The 20,426-nt window shown below is 37.9% G+C and overlaps 1 protein-coding gene across 1 annotated transcript in view; it reads right to left on the bottom strand.

The window, feature by feature from the left end:
* The window catches only part of ADAMTSL1 (ADAMTS like 1), a 948,619-nt gene that overhangs the window by 253,424 nt on the left and 674,769 nt on the right, over positions 1-20,426 (bottom strand). Inside the window, exons 9-10 of the mRNA XM_053656510.1 lie at positions 14,253-14,364; positions 10,387-10,525 (exon numbers count right to left, since the gene is read on the bottom strand). Of these exons, the coding sequence (XP_053512485.1) occupies positions 10,387-10,525; positions 14,253-14,364 (251 nt within the window). The remainder of the gene's footprint in view (positions 1-10,386; positions 10,526-14,252; positions 14,365-20,426) is intronic.

Raw genomic sequence — 20,426 nt, 5'->3', positions numbered from 1 at the left:
CTACTAGTAGTTAATTAGGAAATAAATTAAATTGACTTTGCAGTTATGTTTTAGCTAACCCTAGTATGCCTACATCAACTTTGAAATGCAGAAATGCATATGGTTGCCTTCTCTTCTGAAACAATTTATAGCTATAATTTGTCATTTTCAATATTAGCATGAACTGTTGGAGATCTTTGCCAACTGATTTATCAGCTGATGATATTTAAAATGAAGGCAGTCATACTGAAGGAGATGGGCTAGAAAAGAAAAGGGAATATATACAATTCAAGATGTTGGGCTTTGCTTTCAACTGATTTAGAAATTACGTTTTTGTTTAAACAAGGAGGTTTAAACCTGGGCTCAGCAAAACTATAGCTATATTTGTCTTTCTGTGGCATGGGTCATAGCGAAGACTCATAAAGTGACTCTATGGCACCTGTAAAAACAGAAAGATATCAAAACAGTGGTGCTCTGTCCGGTCCTATTCATGCATATTCTTGTGCATGGGCTCTGCTCTCTCCCGGGGTTCATGCCGTGACCCTGGCCTTTCACCATGCAGTCACCGAGGGCCAGGCAATGTTGCCCAAACTTAACCTTCTTTTGCCTGCCTTTCAGACACTGGTCTTTTATCTTAGGCAAAGTGTACACAGTGAATCATGATGAAAAAAAAAGTCATTCAGGGACTTTAAGAAGTTCTTCCCATGTTTAATCCTTGATTTGTACGTGTATGCACATGTGTGTATTCTTACATGTGCCTGAATGTGTGAGAGTGATGAATGAGGCAAAAATGACTTGAAAAGCAGTTACAAAGGGAAGACACAAGATACGGTGGTTTGGAGCTAAAACTGCTCCTCCATTGCCTTAACTGTTGTGACTACTCATGCACTTTCTACACCGAGGAGCAAACTGACTCCCTTTAAGTCCCTAATGTCAGGGGCTGTAGTGGGAAGCAGAGAAGATGACGATGAATGGCCATTCTCCGCTCATGCGGTGTCAGTGGGTGAAAGATACCACACTGGATCCTGTCACAGCACACGCCTTGCTGAACTGCCCAGTGGCAGGAGAGCACTTCAGTTCTCATAGGCTCATGTAGTGAAATACTAGGCAGCATATAAACCTGAAGCCTTTTGGACCATTTTTAAAGACACGGAAAATGTTCATATGTAATGCCAACTTAAAAAAATTCAATATAAAATAGAATATGCATATCACATCATATGTTCATATACTATCTGTACCCTTTTCATCAAGTTTATGTGTGTGTATATATATATATCACGTACATGTATATATAGACAGATATATTGGAAAAAGGGCAAAAACAGTAGTTACTTCCTGGTGTTTAAATTACTGGTGGTTTTCTCTCTTTTTTAAATGTTTCTGTTTTCTAACTTTTGCATAATGTACAGTCACAGAAATTAGAATATTGAGATAAAATAAAAATTCAACTCAGAGAACGTATGAGAAGAGATGTTTGGAAATACTAAATATAAAAGAGTCTGTCACCTCAAATTCTATGTGTCGCTTACAGACTCTTGAGTCTTTGTCCTAAAATCATCTCAGGAGTTACTTTAGAACAATATCCCCAACTTTAAAAGTCAAGCCCTGTGCAGGCTGACACCACTCAGCTATGAAATTTATATACAGTGATACATCTCTCTCTCCAAGAAAAATCCCACTATAACTATATGGATGCCTAATTTGTGGGGTTCTTTTTATACTGGGGATGAACCATAAAGACTCCCTTTCCTGGTTTCAGCTGCCCCTTTTAGTGACTTTCTCAGGACCACTTGCCTTTTCTCTGGGGCTGCAGAGCCTCATTTCCGACTTCCTGGCAGCTGGACGAGCTCCAGGTTTGTCAAGCTCAGTGTCCAGACAGCTCATTGTCTCCCTCTGCAAACTGCTGCTTCTCCTGTGATCAGTTTACTGTTCAGAGCACTGCCATCCTCCCATCCACCAGCTAGATACCATGGGACTTGGCTTTTTCTCTTTCCTGTGTTCTCGAGAGGCACTTGGTTCTTCCAGCTGCAATGTCTGCCAAGCACTGCTCCTTGTGACCTGAGTTTGGGCTCTTTTGCAGCCATCTCCCAACAGGTCTCCCTGCCTGCAGGCCTTGCCTCCTCCAGTACAGGCTGCCCTTTGCTGCGATAGCAACTGATGCATTACTTCCCAACTCACAAGTCTTCAGTGGCTCTGTAATACCCAGTGAAACTTCTTAGTCAAGTGCTCCCTTCTCTAAGCCTGTCATTATTATTTTCCCTCTCAACATCTACCCAGAGACTCTCTCTTCCCCTTGCAAACATCCATAACACTAATTGTTCTCATCACTTTTAACTCTACATTAACTTCTAACTATGAATATGTTTTCTTTAAACACTAAGCAACAGAATCCATATTGGTTCTTTACCATATTTCTTGATGCATTGCTCTTCACAGAGGCAATTAGTAAACATTCATTAAAGGCATGTCACTGCTGTGCAGACTCAAAGCCAAGCAGTACAACTACCATCTAGATATAAAGCAAACAAACAAAAACAAAGTTAAAGAAACTCCCAAATTGCACCCCACTGTGCACATCTTTAGTTCCCCTGCTTGCCTTTCGCTGGCTCTGACATGTGCGAGGGAGGGTAGTTTGGCAGTTTAGGAAGGGCAGCCCTGGCAGACAGACGTGGTTTGGCTGATCTGAGGCAGAAAAAGGAAGGATTAATGGCAGTTGTGCTTCTAGTGTACTTGGCTTAGCTCTGCATCTCTTCCACTGGATATCTCCCAGAAATAGCCATGACAGCTTCATAAAAACCATCTCTTCCCCTTCTGACTCATGTGTCTCTCAGATACCAGGCTTTTTGGTAACTGTACAACCCAACTTCTCCAGGGCAGTCTCAGGGCTCAGACTCTGGCTGAGTCTTTGTCTTTGCCATGGTACCAAGTACTGAACTTGCCACAGGGTAGGTACACAATTAAAAAATGAATGAAATTGTGAGTGGTGGAAGCAGTTGTGGTACAGAAGAGTAGTTCGTCTTCTTTTGACAACTCCAGGGCAATAGAAACTAGTCTCTTCCTAAGCAATGGTTTAAAAAGGGGGAAGAAAGAACTAATGAAAAGCTGGAAGAGACATAGGCATTTGCTTTTTCATGAGTGGCAGAGCACAAAGGCTCATGGGCTAATGAGGAAAAGGACCTAATGAGGAGCTGGGAGGTGGAAGGTCAGTTCTGTCTGCCAGTCTCCTGCGGCGTGACCTTGAGTGTGGTACTTACGCATCAGGACTTATACTTTGGTCTCCAGCAAAATCCAAGCATTGGACAAAATCGGGAGCTTTAAGATAAAGTAAGAATGGGTGCCTGGAAAACCATCTCATGGAGCTCTGTCATACCTGTCCCCTTCCAAGTGGCTGCTGAGGACGGAACTCAGAGTCCATGCACCACGGATTGAAAACCACTGAACTAGGTGATCATCTAGAAAGCTCTCCAACTCTAACATTTGGTGACTTGATGAAACACAGTGAGTTTCCCTATTATTTAAAGAGCCAAGGTGGGAGCCAGTAAATGAGAAAATATTCTGTAAGTAAGGCACAATTTTCTTAAACCATAGTACTTACTAGGCAACTATGATAAATTCATTTATCTTTCTGAAACCAGACTACAACAACCCTGCTTTTATTGTCTAGGGTTTGAAAACATTTTTTAAGGCCTATGTTTATTTTTTGCTACACACCGACTACTGGAGAGTTTTTGATCATTTGACCCAAAATGTTAAAATATCCTCACATATGTATTTCTATAGTTAAACATTCTTAATGTTAATGAATGTACTTTCTGAACTGCTTTTAAATAAGTGGGACTAAAGTAGCCTTGAGCTTTATCTCTTCCTGTACTGTCCCAAGGGATTTGGTCATTGCTTGGTTTGAGTAAACATCAGTATTTACGATTATACGAGAGGGGCTTGCTTAACCTGGGTGTGGGGTTAATTCAAAGACCTGTGGCACCTACTTTGCAGTGATATAGTTGGTAGTTCTGTGCTGCCCCAGGGTGTCTAAGTTGGGTTTAAACCAGATCTCACACATTGCTGAAGGCATCATGAAAGGCAAAGGTACCTGTGGCACAAATGCCGCAGCAGGGATCAGGTTACCTGCATTCATGTAATAGCATCAGAGATGCTTTGGAATTGGGAGCACTTGAGTCCATGAGCTGGCTTTCTTTTGCCCACCTTGAGTAACTTGGAGCAGGTCACTTACCCTCTTTGGGCTCAGCTTTTTCACCTGTAAGTATAGATGATGATCTCTGTCCTGCTAACATCCTCGGGATCGTAAAACTGAATTGAGATAATGGATGTGAAAGCCCTTTATAAGCTTCAAATAGAAGTAACAGTGGAAAAGTCATTTTGTAGGTTTGGCTCTAAGTTAAGTATAATAGCTGACTTTTGTTGAGTGTTTGCCACTTTGCTAAAGCTTTATGTACATTATCTCACTTAATTCTCACTTAATAGCTACTCTCTGACTCATTTTATAGATGGAAAAACTCAAGCCTAGAGATGTTAAGTAAAGAAGTTACTTAGGTAGAAAAGTCAAACTGATAGATTGAAGTTAAAAATGAGGATGATGTTAATATCTGTCCTATTAACTCACATGTTCATTAAAAGAATTGCACAAATAATTATACTTAACTATTTTAAATGTAATATAACAAGTGATTACTATTATTAGTGATGAGCTAGCTTGGTAGAAGAACTGAATTTCCCCAGTAATTGAGTTCCCAAATTGAGTAACTGATTGTCTGATAATGTATGTCAGGTCCCCATACTGAGGAGGGATAGGACCATGCACTCTAAAAAGCCCCAGGACTCTGCCTTGTTTATCTCAATACCAATAATGTGGGAAAGGGGAAATGAGGTTTTGTGGTGGTCTTTCTTATTGTTTACTCATTAGCTGCTCAAAGCAGTATATTTAACTGAGGTTGATCACTCACCTATTATAATAACACACAAAGGCTTCTGTGATTAGGAAAATATTTTATTGTATTTTTACTGAAAACCATATTCTAGAGCTTACATCAAGTTCTCCTGTTTGGGAGAGGACATAGCATAGACCCCATGTGAATTACATGACAATGTCTCACAGCTGATTTAGGGGGATATAGACAACTGCACCCTGAGATTTCAGGAGATGGTAATTTTCTTAATTTTTCATGGTATTATATGTATTTTAAAAATCTGATAAGTGAGATTTACTTTCATATAGATATTCCCTAGGGATGCCTGTCTCTTATTGTAAAAACGAGAGTTAAAGAACTACCTTTTTAGACCCGTAGGTAATTCTAGAGTTTTATCTTTTCCTTTCATGGAGGAGAAAACCGATTTCTGGAGTTTAGAAGTTTCTCTGAGGTAACATTATCATAATCATGATTCTAGTCACAATCGCTGCAGCAATGAACATTTATTGAGTGCTTATCATGCGCCAGGCCCTCTGCTGAGCTCTTTAAATGTACTGTGCCATTTATTCCACATGACAACTCTATGAGGTAAGAACTGCTATTATCCTCAGTTTATAGGATGAAAAAACTGAGGCTTAGTGTGAAAAGCAATTTGCCAAAGGCTGTTCAACTAGTCAGCGGCAGAACCAGGATCCCAAGCCAGATTGCTCTACTCCAAGGCTCCCCCCCTAACCACCAGGCCGCATCACCATTGGACTAGCTAGGCACCTAGTGAATGTGACCAGGTCTTTGTTGATCTGTGCCCACTACCCATCTTGCCTCTCCTGATGCAGATGATTTCCTTGAAGTTCCATTAGGATTCAATTCTGAGATTTTGTTCATGATTTGGTCCCTGGCCAGGATGATTTATACAATTTTCTGTCAAATTAAATATAGCTGGATGAAATAAATCCATTGGAACTCCCAACGCACTGCCACGTGGGGCATACAAGTGTGCGCATTTGCTTAGGACTGAAGCTCTGAGTTCCTTGAGGGCAGGGGGAACCTGGAGGCAGTTTTGCTAGAAACAGATTTATTTGCTAATAACTGATACCATGATAGTGTGATGAGTGAGAGCTTTCCTCACTTGTCCAACCCTTGCCAATTTAGGCCCTCTTCGGAAAAAATCTGAAAAGGCGGTTCTCTGGTCTTTTCACGAACAATGTCTGCACTATTATTCCTGGGGCAGCCTGAACCATCTTACCAGCCTCCTTGACTGAGATACGTAAGGCCAAAAGGGGCCACTCCGAAAATGCAAGGTGCTTATTAGCTGACTTACAGCTATGCCTGTTTAGTTGTTGAGGCAAAGGCATGCATTTTGAGACTTTTTGGCCACATGATGGACTTTACCCTTCACCCAAGAGGCAAAAATTACACGAACAATTGCACAAAACAGCAGGCGCTGCATTAAAAACATGCTCCCAGTGTAAGACAGAGCTATGACTGTAGCGCAGCAAGCACAAGAAGGGAATATTATGTTTGATTAGATTTCAAGTGACTTAGCTACTTGGGAAAAGGCTTCTACTATAGTATTAAATTAATGAAGCAGAAAACAAGTTAAACATGCTGTAGATCCCAGACATGCGGGGCCGGGGCACGCCTCTGGACTTCTGGGAGTGCCCAAGTTGGCATGCCACCAGAATACATGCTACACTGTGTAGACAGATCATATGATGGGATTCATGATGTCATAGCTCCAAGTCAACAGTGAAAATATTCTTAATTTTAGCTAAAAGCCAATAAATGTTAACTTAACTTTCTCTTTCTTCCCATTACAAGCATTAAGTTTTGGTTTCTTTTTTGAGACCTTTTTGGCTAGGAAACGAAGTGTTTTATCACTTCATAAAAATGACTTGCCTATATGATACCAGCAAAGAGGAACAAAGCTCTCTGGGGTGGAACTACTGGCTGCCAGGTAGGCTCAGTTGTTCGTCTTGTAGTGTAAGGGACTCACATTCCTGCCTTAGCAAACTGTCAACTCACTACCTGTCGTGGACATGCAAGCTCACTTTAGAGGAGTAGAAACGAAGAACACTAAGTCACTGAATTCCAAATGAACACAGTGTGGTTTGTACACAGTGTGGTTTCATCTGTGTTATGAGCTATAGACAGTATAAAAATATAGCAAAAGCCTCAACCAGAGTTATTTGTGAGCACTGGAGATTATCAGTGAGTTTTACTGTTTTCAACATAGCTTTTTAAAAACACATCAATATTTCTAAGTTAACATTAAGAATCAGAAAAAAGCCATAAAAACATAGACATTACTTGGAAAAGAATAGGCTAGATAGATGCCAATGATCTTTTTAGCCCTGAGAACCTCTAGATAAACCAATCCACAACCATGAAGGCCAGTGGATGTGGTTGGTGATGAAGGAGTAATTGATGTCATTTATCAGTTCAAATACATAACCCTTACCTATTTTAGCGAAAATTAATGACAACAGCGAGGCTATTTGGTAAATAGAAAATTGGATATCAAGGATTATGGTTAATAGTTGTCATGTCCAGTTAGTTTTGGTTTTAGACACGTAGTAATGAAAAATTCTCATTAACACAGAGAAGGAGTTGCTAATGGTCATAATTTTCACAGCTCACCTTGCAATCTTAGGACACTTAATCTTTCAATTAAACTGATGTAATTGAAGAACTTAACAATGAGGGCAAAAAGTACTTAGTTTGATAGTAAAACATTTTACAGTTACAACAATTTTCAAAACTTAGCTCAAATAAGTTAACACCAGTTTGACATGTTTGAATCATGTTATGAGTTATTGCTTAGGTAGTTCAAAGTATATAAAATGAAATTTAACAAAGAAACTCTGTGGAACAACAGGTTCTGAAGGCACAGTTTGAAAACCACTAACTTAATGCAATAAATAATCTTCTTACCCTCATTTTGTGGGAGAGAAAAATGAGGCCAACAAGGGTAAAATAATAAACCTAGGGTTACAAACTTAATTACTTAGGGACCTTTTTGTTGTCTGTGGTCCTTCCAATCTTGACAGGGAATAAACGTGGCTATCTGAGTGACATTTGTTCTCAAATAATATGTAATAGTCTCAAAATCCTAGTCTAGTAGATGTAAAGTGAATATTTTATTGGCTAGGTAAAATAAATTTCTTTCCAAATTCAAATATATGTGACTTTATTTGTACTAAGGTTGTCTATGTTTTCCCTTTAGGGAACTTCTAATTTTGGACATGAAGGCACTGTTTTAATATCATTGTGTCACTCCCGAGTTCACTTAGTTAAATCTGTAGTTAGCAAACAGTTCCTTGCAGGCTTGATTCTGCTCTGTCTGATTAGAGGGCAGACCTATTCATTCTATAGTCTATTTATCTTCTTTTCTCAGACCATCACTTCTTATTTTCTCTTTGAATTCAGAAAGGCTGTTTTGATTGCAGGCATGCAAATGAGTTCAGTGAGTGTCACAGCAATCCTGAAGTATCCTAACCTTAGTGTATCTATATTTCCTAAAGCAGATTCCTCTCAAACTTGGCCTACTGCTAAGTAATAATCTTTACAGCTTTGTTTAATTACATGTGATATAAAAAACCAGCTTCTTGACATGTGCCTCTAACTTATTTTCTCTCTCTTTTTTAAATAGCCACCTGTCCCAACATTTACACATGTGCTGTATTAGATGTTTTAAAATAACATGGGATGCAGAAAAAGCACACATTTCACAGGCAAATGTCTTTCAATGCAGAATGGCCTTTTGCTTTTAGATAAAAGAAATAGGCCAGAAATATTATTCTAACAGAGAATATAAGTAAAAAATCAAAAGCCAGAAATCATTTTTTTCTGATTATGAACATTTTCTTAAGATGGCTAACATAATGTTTTTATTTTACAACTGTCTTTCATGGTCATCTCTTTGTTGAAGTTTGTTTTTTTCCAATAGTGAAAAGCTTTATACAGTTATGGGGGTGCATCTCTCATTTCTCCTAGAAACACACACACATTTTTATGGAAGTGTGTATAAGACTTTCAAAATCTCTCTACAGGTGAGCCAACTCTCTGAGTTGGGTTAATTACGCTTTTCATGCACAGTCTTTCTGGTATAGATATGCATAAAGATGTATAATAGGTAGAATGATTTAAACTAGGGTTGAATTACCTTAGGTATAATTATCTTCATTAATAATACTTCATACCTTAATATTTACAAAATAAAGACATCCAAGCAAACTTCTGATACCTCATTCAATTTTTATACCATATATGATTTTTAATACATAATTTTCTGGTGTCATATGAGCTAAATTAATCTGTGCCTGAATTATATAATTATAAAATATCTACTCTTTCTGTTTCTTGCATAAAAACCTGTCATTCTGAGTTCATATTCATGAGTTAGGTATATGAAACAATTTCACCTCACATGCAGAATTTAGAATTCATGAATGTGAGGCAGAGAGAGCACATGTAAACTTTAAAAAACAAAAAGCAAAACCTATATTTTCAATGCTATAGTTCAAAGATAGAATGATTTTCATCCGCATTGTTCACATAGTATTAACTATTCCAAGTTTTGTTTTATGCATATGCATTTGGTAAACCATGCTTTAAAAAAACAACATTGAGGTGTTTCTCAGAAATTGAAGGAGCTTGGGAAAGAATTCTTTGTCTTTTGGTTTTTATTAGTTTTGTAGGAGAAGTATTTTCTTATATCCTCTCTCATATATTGGGGATGAATAAGCTAAAAAAGAGATTTACCAGGAAGTGTTACAACTACAAAGGCACATATTACATTCATGATAAGATTCTTGACTTGTACTACAATGACTACTCCTCTGAGATATTTCATTTGTCAGTCTGATGCTTGATCCTGCAAATAGCTGAGGGCCAATTACGGTTTCCAAAAAGCAAACAATATGTGAAAGTATCAAGTGTCTCTTCAAAGCTCCTAATTGAAAAGGCCTTAAAAATGTTTGGCTGTTGGAAATGAGTCCTGCCTTCTCTTTAACAAGGGCTGAGTTTGTTGAAATGTAGAACTGTTCTAAGACTGGCTTTGATTCTAGTTAAACAGTGTGGAAAATGGGTCAGCTGTGACTCTGAATGGGTTTGCAGTGATCAGGTTACCATTAGGTGACCAAGTTGAAATGGAAAGAATCCTGAGAACATTATGCCACCACATTTGTAAGGTCCATTGGCCTGGACATTATTAAGGAGAGAAACAAGTAACCACGATGAGAAAAGTCAGGAGAGAAAATGACTGAGAGTGCTTCATTTGTAGCTTTGCAGATGGAAAATCTGTAGACTATGGGATGGCATTAGACCGCCACAAGAACAAGGAGCATGTCTACTAATAACACATGGTTAGGAATGGACACTAGATAACAACATTTACTTACTTTTAATGAAAAATTAATTTAAGAAGCTTATTTGAAACTTGTTTATGTTTACGATAGATGAAGTGGTAAATTTGACTGACCTGGCTGGACAAGGATCCAAGTTGCACTCCTGAAGTTTGGGCTTGGGTTTGACGTTCTCTGGGTAATAGTGACAGTACTGATCTGCAACCACACGATTGCTCCGCAGATCATAACACTCAGCCGATGTCAGCTGGTAACCTGCAGTATCAAACCATACAGGTGAGTTTAAAGATACATGTCAATATATTTCTTTATGCTTTTTGGCTATCTCACATGAAGGAAATTCTTCCCCAATGTGCCACTCATTTTGAAGACAAAAGACATAAATGGAAGGCTCGTTGATTTTTACAGGCCTCAAATACTGTGTTTTTCCTCTCAAATTATACTGTAGAGCTGGAACTACATAAGGGCACAACTAGCTTCTAAGAAACTGTCATAAGAACTATTCTTATTAATCTGTTTTGTAAAATCTAAAAATCTAACACCGATTCTGTATCCCAAAGAGATCATCAGTTATTTATTTACTGATTCTCTCATGCAAGGATGCAAAATTGACTCTATGGTACATAAGGCACCAGAAAAAAATTCATAAATAAGTGAGTAAGTAAATAATAAAAAAATCCCAGTACTGCTCCCCGTGGTCAATGGGGACAATGGAATATAGTGCGGGATCAGGTCCTGTCAGCTGCCTGACATTATTTTTGCTGAAATTCAACCCAGACGGGGATAAACTGAATGCATGGATGATTAAGGCCTTAACAGTAGCCATCATGAATCCCAAAGTCTCCTACCAATTAAAAAGTAAACAGAAAGAAAAAACTCTCCAACTGTGTGATTTCTGCTTCACCCCAAATCCTCCATAACTTCTGTTTAAATTTTTAGCCAATATTTCTTAGTTGTCATGCATTAATTTCCACTTTTTAGAGAATCCTGTTGGAAAAAGAAGTGGCGCTGAGTAATACTTAATTTTATTTATAATGTGTTTTACCACTTTTACCTGTCTCTTTCTTGTCTTATGGATTTCTGGTGGGGTGCTGATGAGTACTTAGATTCTTGGGGTGGAGAATAAATGTACATAGAGAATTTTTCTAAAAATTAGATTTTTGGTATCATTCTAACCCTAACTAACACCACGATATATGCCCTCTAGCAGGTGGTTGAATATTGTTGCTAAATATGTGTTAGAAAGGTAGGTTTAGAGTATTTAAAAGTCTTGCAAAAAATTTTAGGAAATCAGCGGGAGGTTTATAGACCAGATTTACTGGCTTGAGGCTATTTTCTCAGACCACCCACAAAAATTAAATGTTCATTAAAGAGCTAAAAAAATCTTTTAACACTTTTACTGTAAAGATGAAAAGCACAAAAAGTTAATGGGTAAGAACATATGTTGCATTTAATTTTTTGCTTTACAAGAAAATCAAAGAGCAAAAATGATTTTTATACAAGTAAATATAGCTTTAATTTTCAATTACTTTATACTCAAATGGCAATAAGTTCATGATAAGCTAATCATTTTATAATTTTCCATGAAATAATTTGGGCTCAGGAACAGAATTATCATGTACTAAAATGTGAGCACAAGTCATACATTATAAGTTAGAGATTGTGATTTTTAAAAATCATAATTTATCAGCATAAAATGTTGCTTTGAAGCTAGAGCATATGAAATTAAAGTTTAGAACAAATATTAAATAAATGACCCAAAGTCATCAGATAATTGTGTTTTCTTAAGTTTCACAAGGTATTTTGCACTTAGGAAAATGGTTAACCAGTTAAATTTGGAACCAGAAATATAAAAAGAATTTAGAGATAATTTCTTGAGTAGTTTCTTTTAATTTTTAAAATATTTTATTTACTTTTAGAGAGAGGGGAAGGAAAGCAGAAAGAGTGAGACAGAAATATCAATGTGTGGTTGCCTCTCATGGGTCCCCTAGTGGGGACCTGGCCTGCAACCCAGACATGTGCCCTGACTGGGAATCGAACCAGTGACCCTTTGCTTCACAGGCCCATGCTCAATCCACTGAGCTACACCAGCTAGGGCCATTTCTTGAGTAGTTTTAAACTGTGGTCCATGAAGGTTGGTTTCCATATCCCATACATCTTCATTCTGAGTAGTATGTATTCCTTTTATCTGGGCTTCCAAGGAAGTTTTTTTTTTTAAAGAAAGGGTTTCATAACTCAAAACATTGGAGAACCTCTGATGGTTCTACTTCTTCCCTTGGATGTGAAAGCAAATTAAGGCCCAAGGGGGTGGGATGTGCAAGAATCTAACATTAATTCCCTTATTATATACCAATCCATTGTCAAGGTTACTGAAATACATTCCAACAGCAGCTGTATGAAAAACTGGCATCATGGGCTTATTGTTGAATTGCTACTTCTCTCAAAACCTGGTTTCCACATAAATGGAAAGAATAAAAATATATGTTCTCTGATTTTTTTGAAACCACTGCCTATGACAGTCATTCATAGGTGACTCAAAATAACATATTCTTATGATACATAAACACAATTGGCAGTTCACTCTTAAACAAAGTGATTTTCAATTCAGGGCATATGGAACAACTGGAAACACTATTTTATTGAAATGCTTAAGATGTTGAGAGAATAGTTATTTAATAATCAAGTTAAAAGCACTTGATCTATTTTTGATTAATTGCTTTTAAGCTAAAATCCAACACTGCTGTATAGAAAACCTCATGCTCCGTGGTCTGTTCACATTATGTGGATGCAGACTAAACAGCCAAAGGGGAAATACACGTGTTCTTCACCGTTTTACAAGAATTAATGGGTAATCATTTGTCTTCATTTTGAGGTACCATCATTATTTTCACTTGTCAAAATATAATCTAGTGAGACCTATATGGATTAGTTACTTAAAGCCAGACAATTAACAGGCTTCCATGAAGCTGGAGCCATAATTTATTTGTTGTGCCCATTTTAAAAGAAATATACATATAATTTTATATCCAATAAACTACCAAAACTTAAAAAAATGATAATCCAAAAATACTGGCTCATTTGGAAATAAAACTAAAATATTTGTAGATTGGTTATCATACTTCTGGAAAAAATTTTGGTAATATATGCCAATAGCCACAAAAATTCTGCAACTCACTCTTAAGAAATTATTTGCAAGGAAATAATTTCAAAGGAGAAAAATACTTAGGCATTAAGTTATTCTTTACATCATAATAGAGAATTTTAGATGAACTAAATTATTATTTATAGGGATATGGCTAAATAATTATGAAATAATTCAAAGAAATTATTGTGTAACCTTTATAATTCTGAAGAACAGAAAATGGGGGGCTTTGTACAGTAGCACACAATGTTGTTCATATCACGGATGCAATGGCACAGAGGCAGAAACTCATTTGGTGACTTCTCAAAAGAGATGTTTTTATGAATAAATAAGGCAAATGGCATTCCTTCTAATGCATGGATGAGGAGGTAGAGCTGAAAAATAACTGAGCTTAAGTCTACAGCAGAGTGATTTTTCCCCCCTGAGAATAAAGTACTTGCTTAAATTAAATTAATCTCTGGTCCTTTTTGGACCCATAGGCCACATACTCTTCACTTAATTTTTGAACAAGGAAGTTTACTTCAACCAGATGAGTAGTTTATTCCAGACCATGCTCTTGCCAAGCTGTAATATTTCTTGTCCTGTTTTTCCATGGAATCAAGGGAAGGAGTAAAGACTGCTGCCTTTAATGGGACTCCATAAAGCCAGAAAATATTTATGGTGCATCTAGGCTGATGTAGCTGCCTTACAGAAGAGCTTGAGGATTTGGCCCCATTCAGAAGAATTTGATCCACCACAGCACTAAATTTCTTCTATGCTGAAGTGACTCTATCCTTATAATAGCCAAGGCTTCCCTCATAGAAGCCAGCAGTTCCTAGGTTAAGTGAACAACACAGTTACCTCCTCCACAGGTTGCTGAACAAGGAAAGAAATCTGTCTCCCTCCATCGGTGGATGATAGGCTGGTAGAAGATGAACTGGACTGTGCTGTTAGCAGGTCCCGAGTTGCGGATCTGTAGGAGACAATAGCAAAAGAGAGGAACTAGTGAGACAGAGAGGGGCTCGATGGGTCCCTAGTAACTTTGAACAAGAAAGTGTGGTAGCACTGGTGGTCTTTGGCTGTGTGAAGGATGCTTTGGGAGAGAAGTGGCACCAGCCACATCATCTATCTTGCCATTTTACCAGTGAATGTTCGTTGCATAAACTGTGGCTATCATCACCTTTCTAGTTCTGTTGTGATTCCAGTACAGTCTCATCCCAAGCCACTTAGTCCCTCACCCGCTTTTATTTCCATCCTCTCTGGTAGAACAGAAAAAATTATGTGGATTTTAAAATGTAGGATCAGAAACAGACAACTTGTTCTAAAAAAATTTTAAATGCCATATGCTGCAAAAAGTGAAAGATAATTGTCTTTGGTTAAGAAACATAAGAGTTAAGGGGAAAAGAGGAAGGGTTTACAGGAACAAGTATAAAAGACACATGGACAAAAACTAGGGGGCGGGGGAAATGGGAGGGAGGTGGGGAGGGCTGGGTGGGTGGGCTGGGGTGGGAGTAAAAGACAGAAAACTGTACTTGAACAATTAAAATAAAAAATTTTTAAAGAAACATAAGAGTTAAAGAATTAAGTAGCTCTTCTCACTCAGAGACATACATGAAGTTTCCTGACAACTTGATGATTTCTATAGTTTAATGTGCAAAGTTACCAACTTGAATCTTGCTGAAATGCAAATTCCTGGGCTCAAGTCCAGAGATCCAGGCAGTTCCAATGTCGATAGTCCAAGAACCAAAGTTTGAAAAACACCAACTTACTGTATGAAATAAAATACATCAAATAAAACATGTGCTTATGGAAATTCTAACTCCTTTGTTTTTTTTTTAAAGAGAAGATGTGAGACAATAATTCTTTAATGGTTCTTAAAAGTACAGCATTGAGAGAACCATTGAGAGAGTACACCATGAGAGAACATAAACTGAAAGAAGAAAAAAGTACCCAAGAGGAACAATGGATTGATCTCATGAAGACAGATTGACATGTGATACAACATTTAGACAGTTGGGTAAGGGCAAAGCAGGGTCTATTTATTGCACTAAAGGAAGGTCCGTGCACAATTGAGAGGACCACCTTTCACCCCAAATCCATTACAGGAATGAGAGGAGTATCATCAACTGAATCATGTGGTCAAAGCCTTTATTAATGTTTTCAGGCCTTACCACTGTCCCAACTTCCTTTTATCTAGGGGAAAGAGATAGATTTGGCCTTCAGATTTTTTGAAAAGAGAGCCTTATTTTTCTGTTGCTGAATTTAACAAGTGGATTGAGCACCTAGGAATGTACAGGATAACAGGGACACCGAATAAATAGGAGTAGATCCTAGCCCCTAGATGGTGTTTAGAGTTTTGATGAGAATATGGAAATACTCCTCAGTAATCTGGAAAAGCTGGGAAGGAGAAAGAAGAAAATCTATAGAATATCTCATATTATGCTGGGGTTCTGACCCATAGTGCATCCAGGTCTTTCCTAATTAGAATAAACGGTGATACAATTCCCTACTTTAAAGCAAAAACAGCTGAAGCAATATAGTGTCTTTCAGAAAAGGGAAGCGTGGCCTACAGATGAATATTTTTCAGTCTAGTGTGTCAGATACAGGATATCTAATTGCTTGCTTAGGGATGTAGTATTAATCACATTCTTAGGAAAGTTTTTTTTTAAGCTTATAAAGTCTATAGCTCTCCAGGGATGTGTGGTTATCATGCTGGAAAGCTATTAGAAGAAGGCTCTCATTTGAACAAAAACTGCATGAAAAATAAAAAAGGCCAGGAAATTTGTTTAGATCCTGAAAGATGAATTGTTTAGCAGGGGTCCTTTTGGGATGCTAAAAATTAAAGTAAGTCCTAGAAAGTTGGGGGGTGGGGACCAAAATGAGCAGGGTATAACACCAAAGTACTTGCAGATACCTAAGTTCAGAATACTTGTATAGTGTTTGGGCTGATTTTTGGGGACAGTTAAGGAGGCAAAAAAAAAAAAAAGGAGCAAGTCTTTTTTCAGCTCCCTGTTGGTTGCTAGTAAAAGCACCTTGTGAATGACAGGAAGATCTGGTGTCAAGAGAGAGGGTAACTAAACACCATGTTGAAGCAAGAAGAAAAAAAGAACCATCATTTTAGAAAGAATATTATTCTTAATGAATTCAATGAAAGTGATGTATAATGACAGCAAGTGCTGAGACTGTGTGTTCAGATTTGAAAAGAAATCGATAACTGGATTAAACTCCTAGGATGTGGAGGATAACAGGAACCCTGAAAAAATGGGAGACAGGTCCGAAGCCCCAGACTGGTATTGTGTTCCCTCAGGTAACATTCCTGCGTCTGCTTCTCTGTCACCATCTTCTTCCTTTAATAACAGCTGCACCAACCCCAGGAATCAGCATAAACACATTCCTACCTGGTTCAGGGTACATTTTGTTTATATTAAATCTAAACACTATTTCATATTATCTTCCACATTAGCATAAAAATGAGAAAAAATGAGGCTCAGAGAGGTTAAGCATCATGGTCAAGGCTCCACAGCTGGGAAAAAAGCAGCTGGTATTTGAATGCAGGTGTGCTTGGCTCTAAAGCTGCCATTCTTCTCATGGTACCAAACTGTCTTTGTTAGTAGTGGTGTAAAGATACAGGCATTTATCTTGAGCAGTATCCTTGCACCTCTTTTCTCAGTGTGTTAATTTTTCATTTTAACATTGAAAAAACATTTAAAAATAAAAAAGAGGCTAACCTAATGTCTAACTTAGATGGCCTAATTATTGTTTACATAGGTGAGCCACAACTAATTAATTCAGGTTTTATTAATTCTGGGATGCTGAGACCATTGTTATCATTAGTTTTGAAGCTTCATGAACCTTAAATACTTAAATATTAATCATGTCCTAGTGTGAAAGCTTCAGTTTGACAGATTAGAATTTTGTTTAAAGGAGCTAAGTACATCTGGCATATGCAATTTTGATCTCCTTAAGTTAATAAGCAAAAAGAATGTTCTGAACCAAGCTTTTCTTCCTGTACCTAAAATGATTCAGTGTTTCTAATTCGATTTAATCACCTGTCACATTGAAAGTGAAGGAGACAAAAAGCGGTCACTTTCCATAGTGAGGGACTGTGCTGTCATAATAGAACTGCAGGGCAGTACAAGTGCGTATGTGGGTAATGGCCTTTAAGTCCATGTAAAATCAAAGGAATTAAGGAGAAATTTCGAATACATGACAGGTATCAAGAACAAAAAGCCTCTCCCACATGAAACATTAATAAATGCTATACCTTTTTCTTCTTATCTGGGAAGAGGGTCAGTTGTGAACCTTGGAATGTTCTTCAACCAGGTTCCTTTCTCTCCCTGATATAGAAATTGTCCCCCTAGAAGGGTGGGCAGCGGGGCTGGTGCTCAGAGGCCCTCCCACCTCCCGTTGGCTACCGTCAAGTTGCTGCTCTGGCCTGAGGACGACAGAAGGGGGCTGGGGGGTGACCTGCCCCCTAGAGCCTCTGAGCTGGATCCACAACAGTATTCACCTTGTACACACAGGCCTCAGGGCCGCCAGCATTGTCATGACCAGGTTGTGCTCAAAGACGGTAGAAATCAATCAATATGCCGGCTCAGAAGGGAATAAAACAGAAAACAGGTGAATTTATTTATTAAATATCTCAGTCTACTATAGTAAATTTGGGGCTGTTTTGGTTTTTGGTGGTGATGGTGAATCCTGAAGGAACTGCAAAAACATTTTAAAATGCTTTTATGGGCTTTCAAAATATGCAGCAACAACAAGGTCTTCCTTAGAGCAGTTAAATATTTACAAATATTAATATTGATGTAATTGTTATTTCATCGCCTTTCTCTACCATATTCCGAAAGCTCCAGGAAAGCAGGTACCATTTATCTTGCTCACCACTCTTTCTTCAGCATCATCTACAATGTTTGGCACATAATAAGAGTTCAAACAATGCTCAGTAAATGAACCCAGGACTGAATGAACAAATGCATTATATAATGATAAGGCCCTTTCAAATACTATTTGTAACAAATCCTTAGAATAATTTGCATGTTTTTGTATATATCTACCAGTTTTCTTGAAGATGTTATTGACCATTTCTTATTGATAAAATTGACAATGCTAATACAATGCTGCTAAAGTTCATGGAAAGAAGCAGTACTGTTATACCACTTACCCAATAGCACTTTCCACCCCCCTTTGATGGTATAGTAGTACAGTAGAGTGGAAAGGGCTTATAAAATTGCTAGTTACTACTGGAATGAAATTCAACCACTCTACTGTTTGAAATACCTAATACTTTCAACAGTTGGAAATACTAAGATTATGCATTATTCAGTAAAAATAATGATAAAAAATTATTAACATGTAACTTTACATTTATACTTTTATAGGGTTTTCTAGTCCTTCTAGAATTCCAGACATTGATACTGGGAGCTCAGCAGTTTAGCCCCTCAGTCCCTGGCTCAGGGTTGCATGAGAGATGTTGGTTATGGTTTTACTGCACACAGCCCTTGAGTAGGGCAGTAGATCAGAGATGCCCTATGGGTATAATGCTGGCTAAGGAACAAAAACATGGAAGAGTATGTCAGGAAGGACGTGCTGAGAGGCTGAGCAGGCTTGAGTCTGCTGGAAGGATGACCTCAGTATCAGGGGGAAAAGGACAGCAGAAAACAAATGATGAGAGTGGAACCATGGGGGCTAGGATTGGGCAAAGGTCTGCCACTCTCAACATTGGTTCTCTGATTCTGCATCTTTAAGTTAGCTGTGCAGTTGGTAAAATAATTGGTGTCGGGGCACAGAAGGAGCTGCCCCAAGATGTCTGTCTGTGGTATATGGATTATTTTGAACTAAAGGTAACTGAAACCCTGCAAGCTCAAGAGAAACTCCTGTGCCTTGCCACAACTACTTCAAAATGTTTAAATTAGGGGCTATGCCCATAATAAAAGATTATCAAAGATAACCTTTTGACATATCTATATAGCAGGAAAAACTATTAGTTACTGAACATCTGCTCTTCTTTTCATCCCGAAATGACTGCTCTCCTCTCTAAAGCCCCAGGATGCCTTATCTGATCCTTAGTTCAGAATGCCACGTACCTCACTTTAACTTCCTGTCTCTGCTGATGTGTGGGGGGGCCTCAGGCTATCTCATGTAAGTGAAGTTCCCATGTGTACATATGTAATTAAACTTGTCTATTTTCTCTTATTAATCTAATCTACCTCATGCAGATTTAACTATTAGACCAGCTGACAAAAACTAGGAGGGTAGAGGAAAGTTTCTCCCTCCCCCACATAAGAAATCCAATTAGAAAGTCAGTATATGGTAATGAACCCAGTCCTAAATTCTTGCACTCTATCAGCATAAAGAAGCATATGTATTAGGTGAATCGCTACCTGTAAAAGTTGGGTAAGAAAAAGAATCACTATGTATTACATGCTTCTTGTATTTCCTACAGTAATTTCAACTTTTCCTCTCAAGAATGTTGGCCTTACAATGGTTTTTCCTTTGCACGAGCACGGGTTGACTGGCACAGTGAGGCTGGGAGGGAGGCAAAACCAACCTGGGCAGAAATGTTTGCCAAAGCTCAGCCTCCAGTGGAGAAAAGAATGGATTGTTTGAATCCTACCCAAGATTCATGGCTGCCCAAGTCTCACAAAGGCTTTCTTAATCACATTAGCCTGTAGCAAGTATCTATAGATTTTACTCTGTTTTATTTTACACTGCATAATATGCCTCACTATTTCAACATTTCCTATCCAGTGTGTTATCTCTCAAATGGCATTATAATATAGAAAAAGGCAGATACCATTACTGGGTGTAGAATTATGTACAGGATTATCCTCAAGGATGTCCAAAAAGAAATATGAAGGCATCATATTTGCCTAACACTCTAAGTGATACAAATGGAAACCATGGCATTTCTATTCCTGAGACTGCTCAGACAAGCTACTCATGCAACAATTAGAATGATGCCAATCTTTCTAACCAAATTCCTCAACTATAAAAATATAATGTATTTAGTAAATTATCCTCTGTAGAAAATAA

The sequence above is a fragment of the Artibeus jamaicensis genome, unplaced genomic scaffold (assembly GCF_021234435.1).
Source record: "Artibeus jamaicensis isolate MK-2021 breed Jamaican fruit bat unplaced genomic scaffold, CSHL_Jam_final scaffold_1964, whole genome shotgun sequence".
NCBI classification, from domain to species: Eukaryota; Metazoa; Chordata; class Mammalia; order Chiroptera; family Phyllostomidae; genus Artibeus; species Artibeus jamaicensis.
The sequence above is the reverse complement of the archived record's forward strand: the minus strand, read 5'-3'. Positions and strand labels throughout refer to the sequence as shown.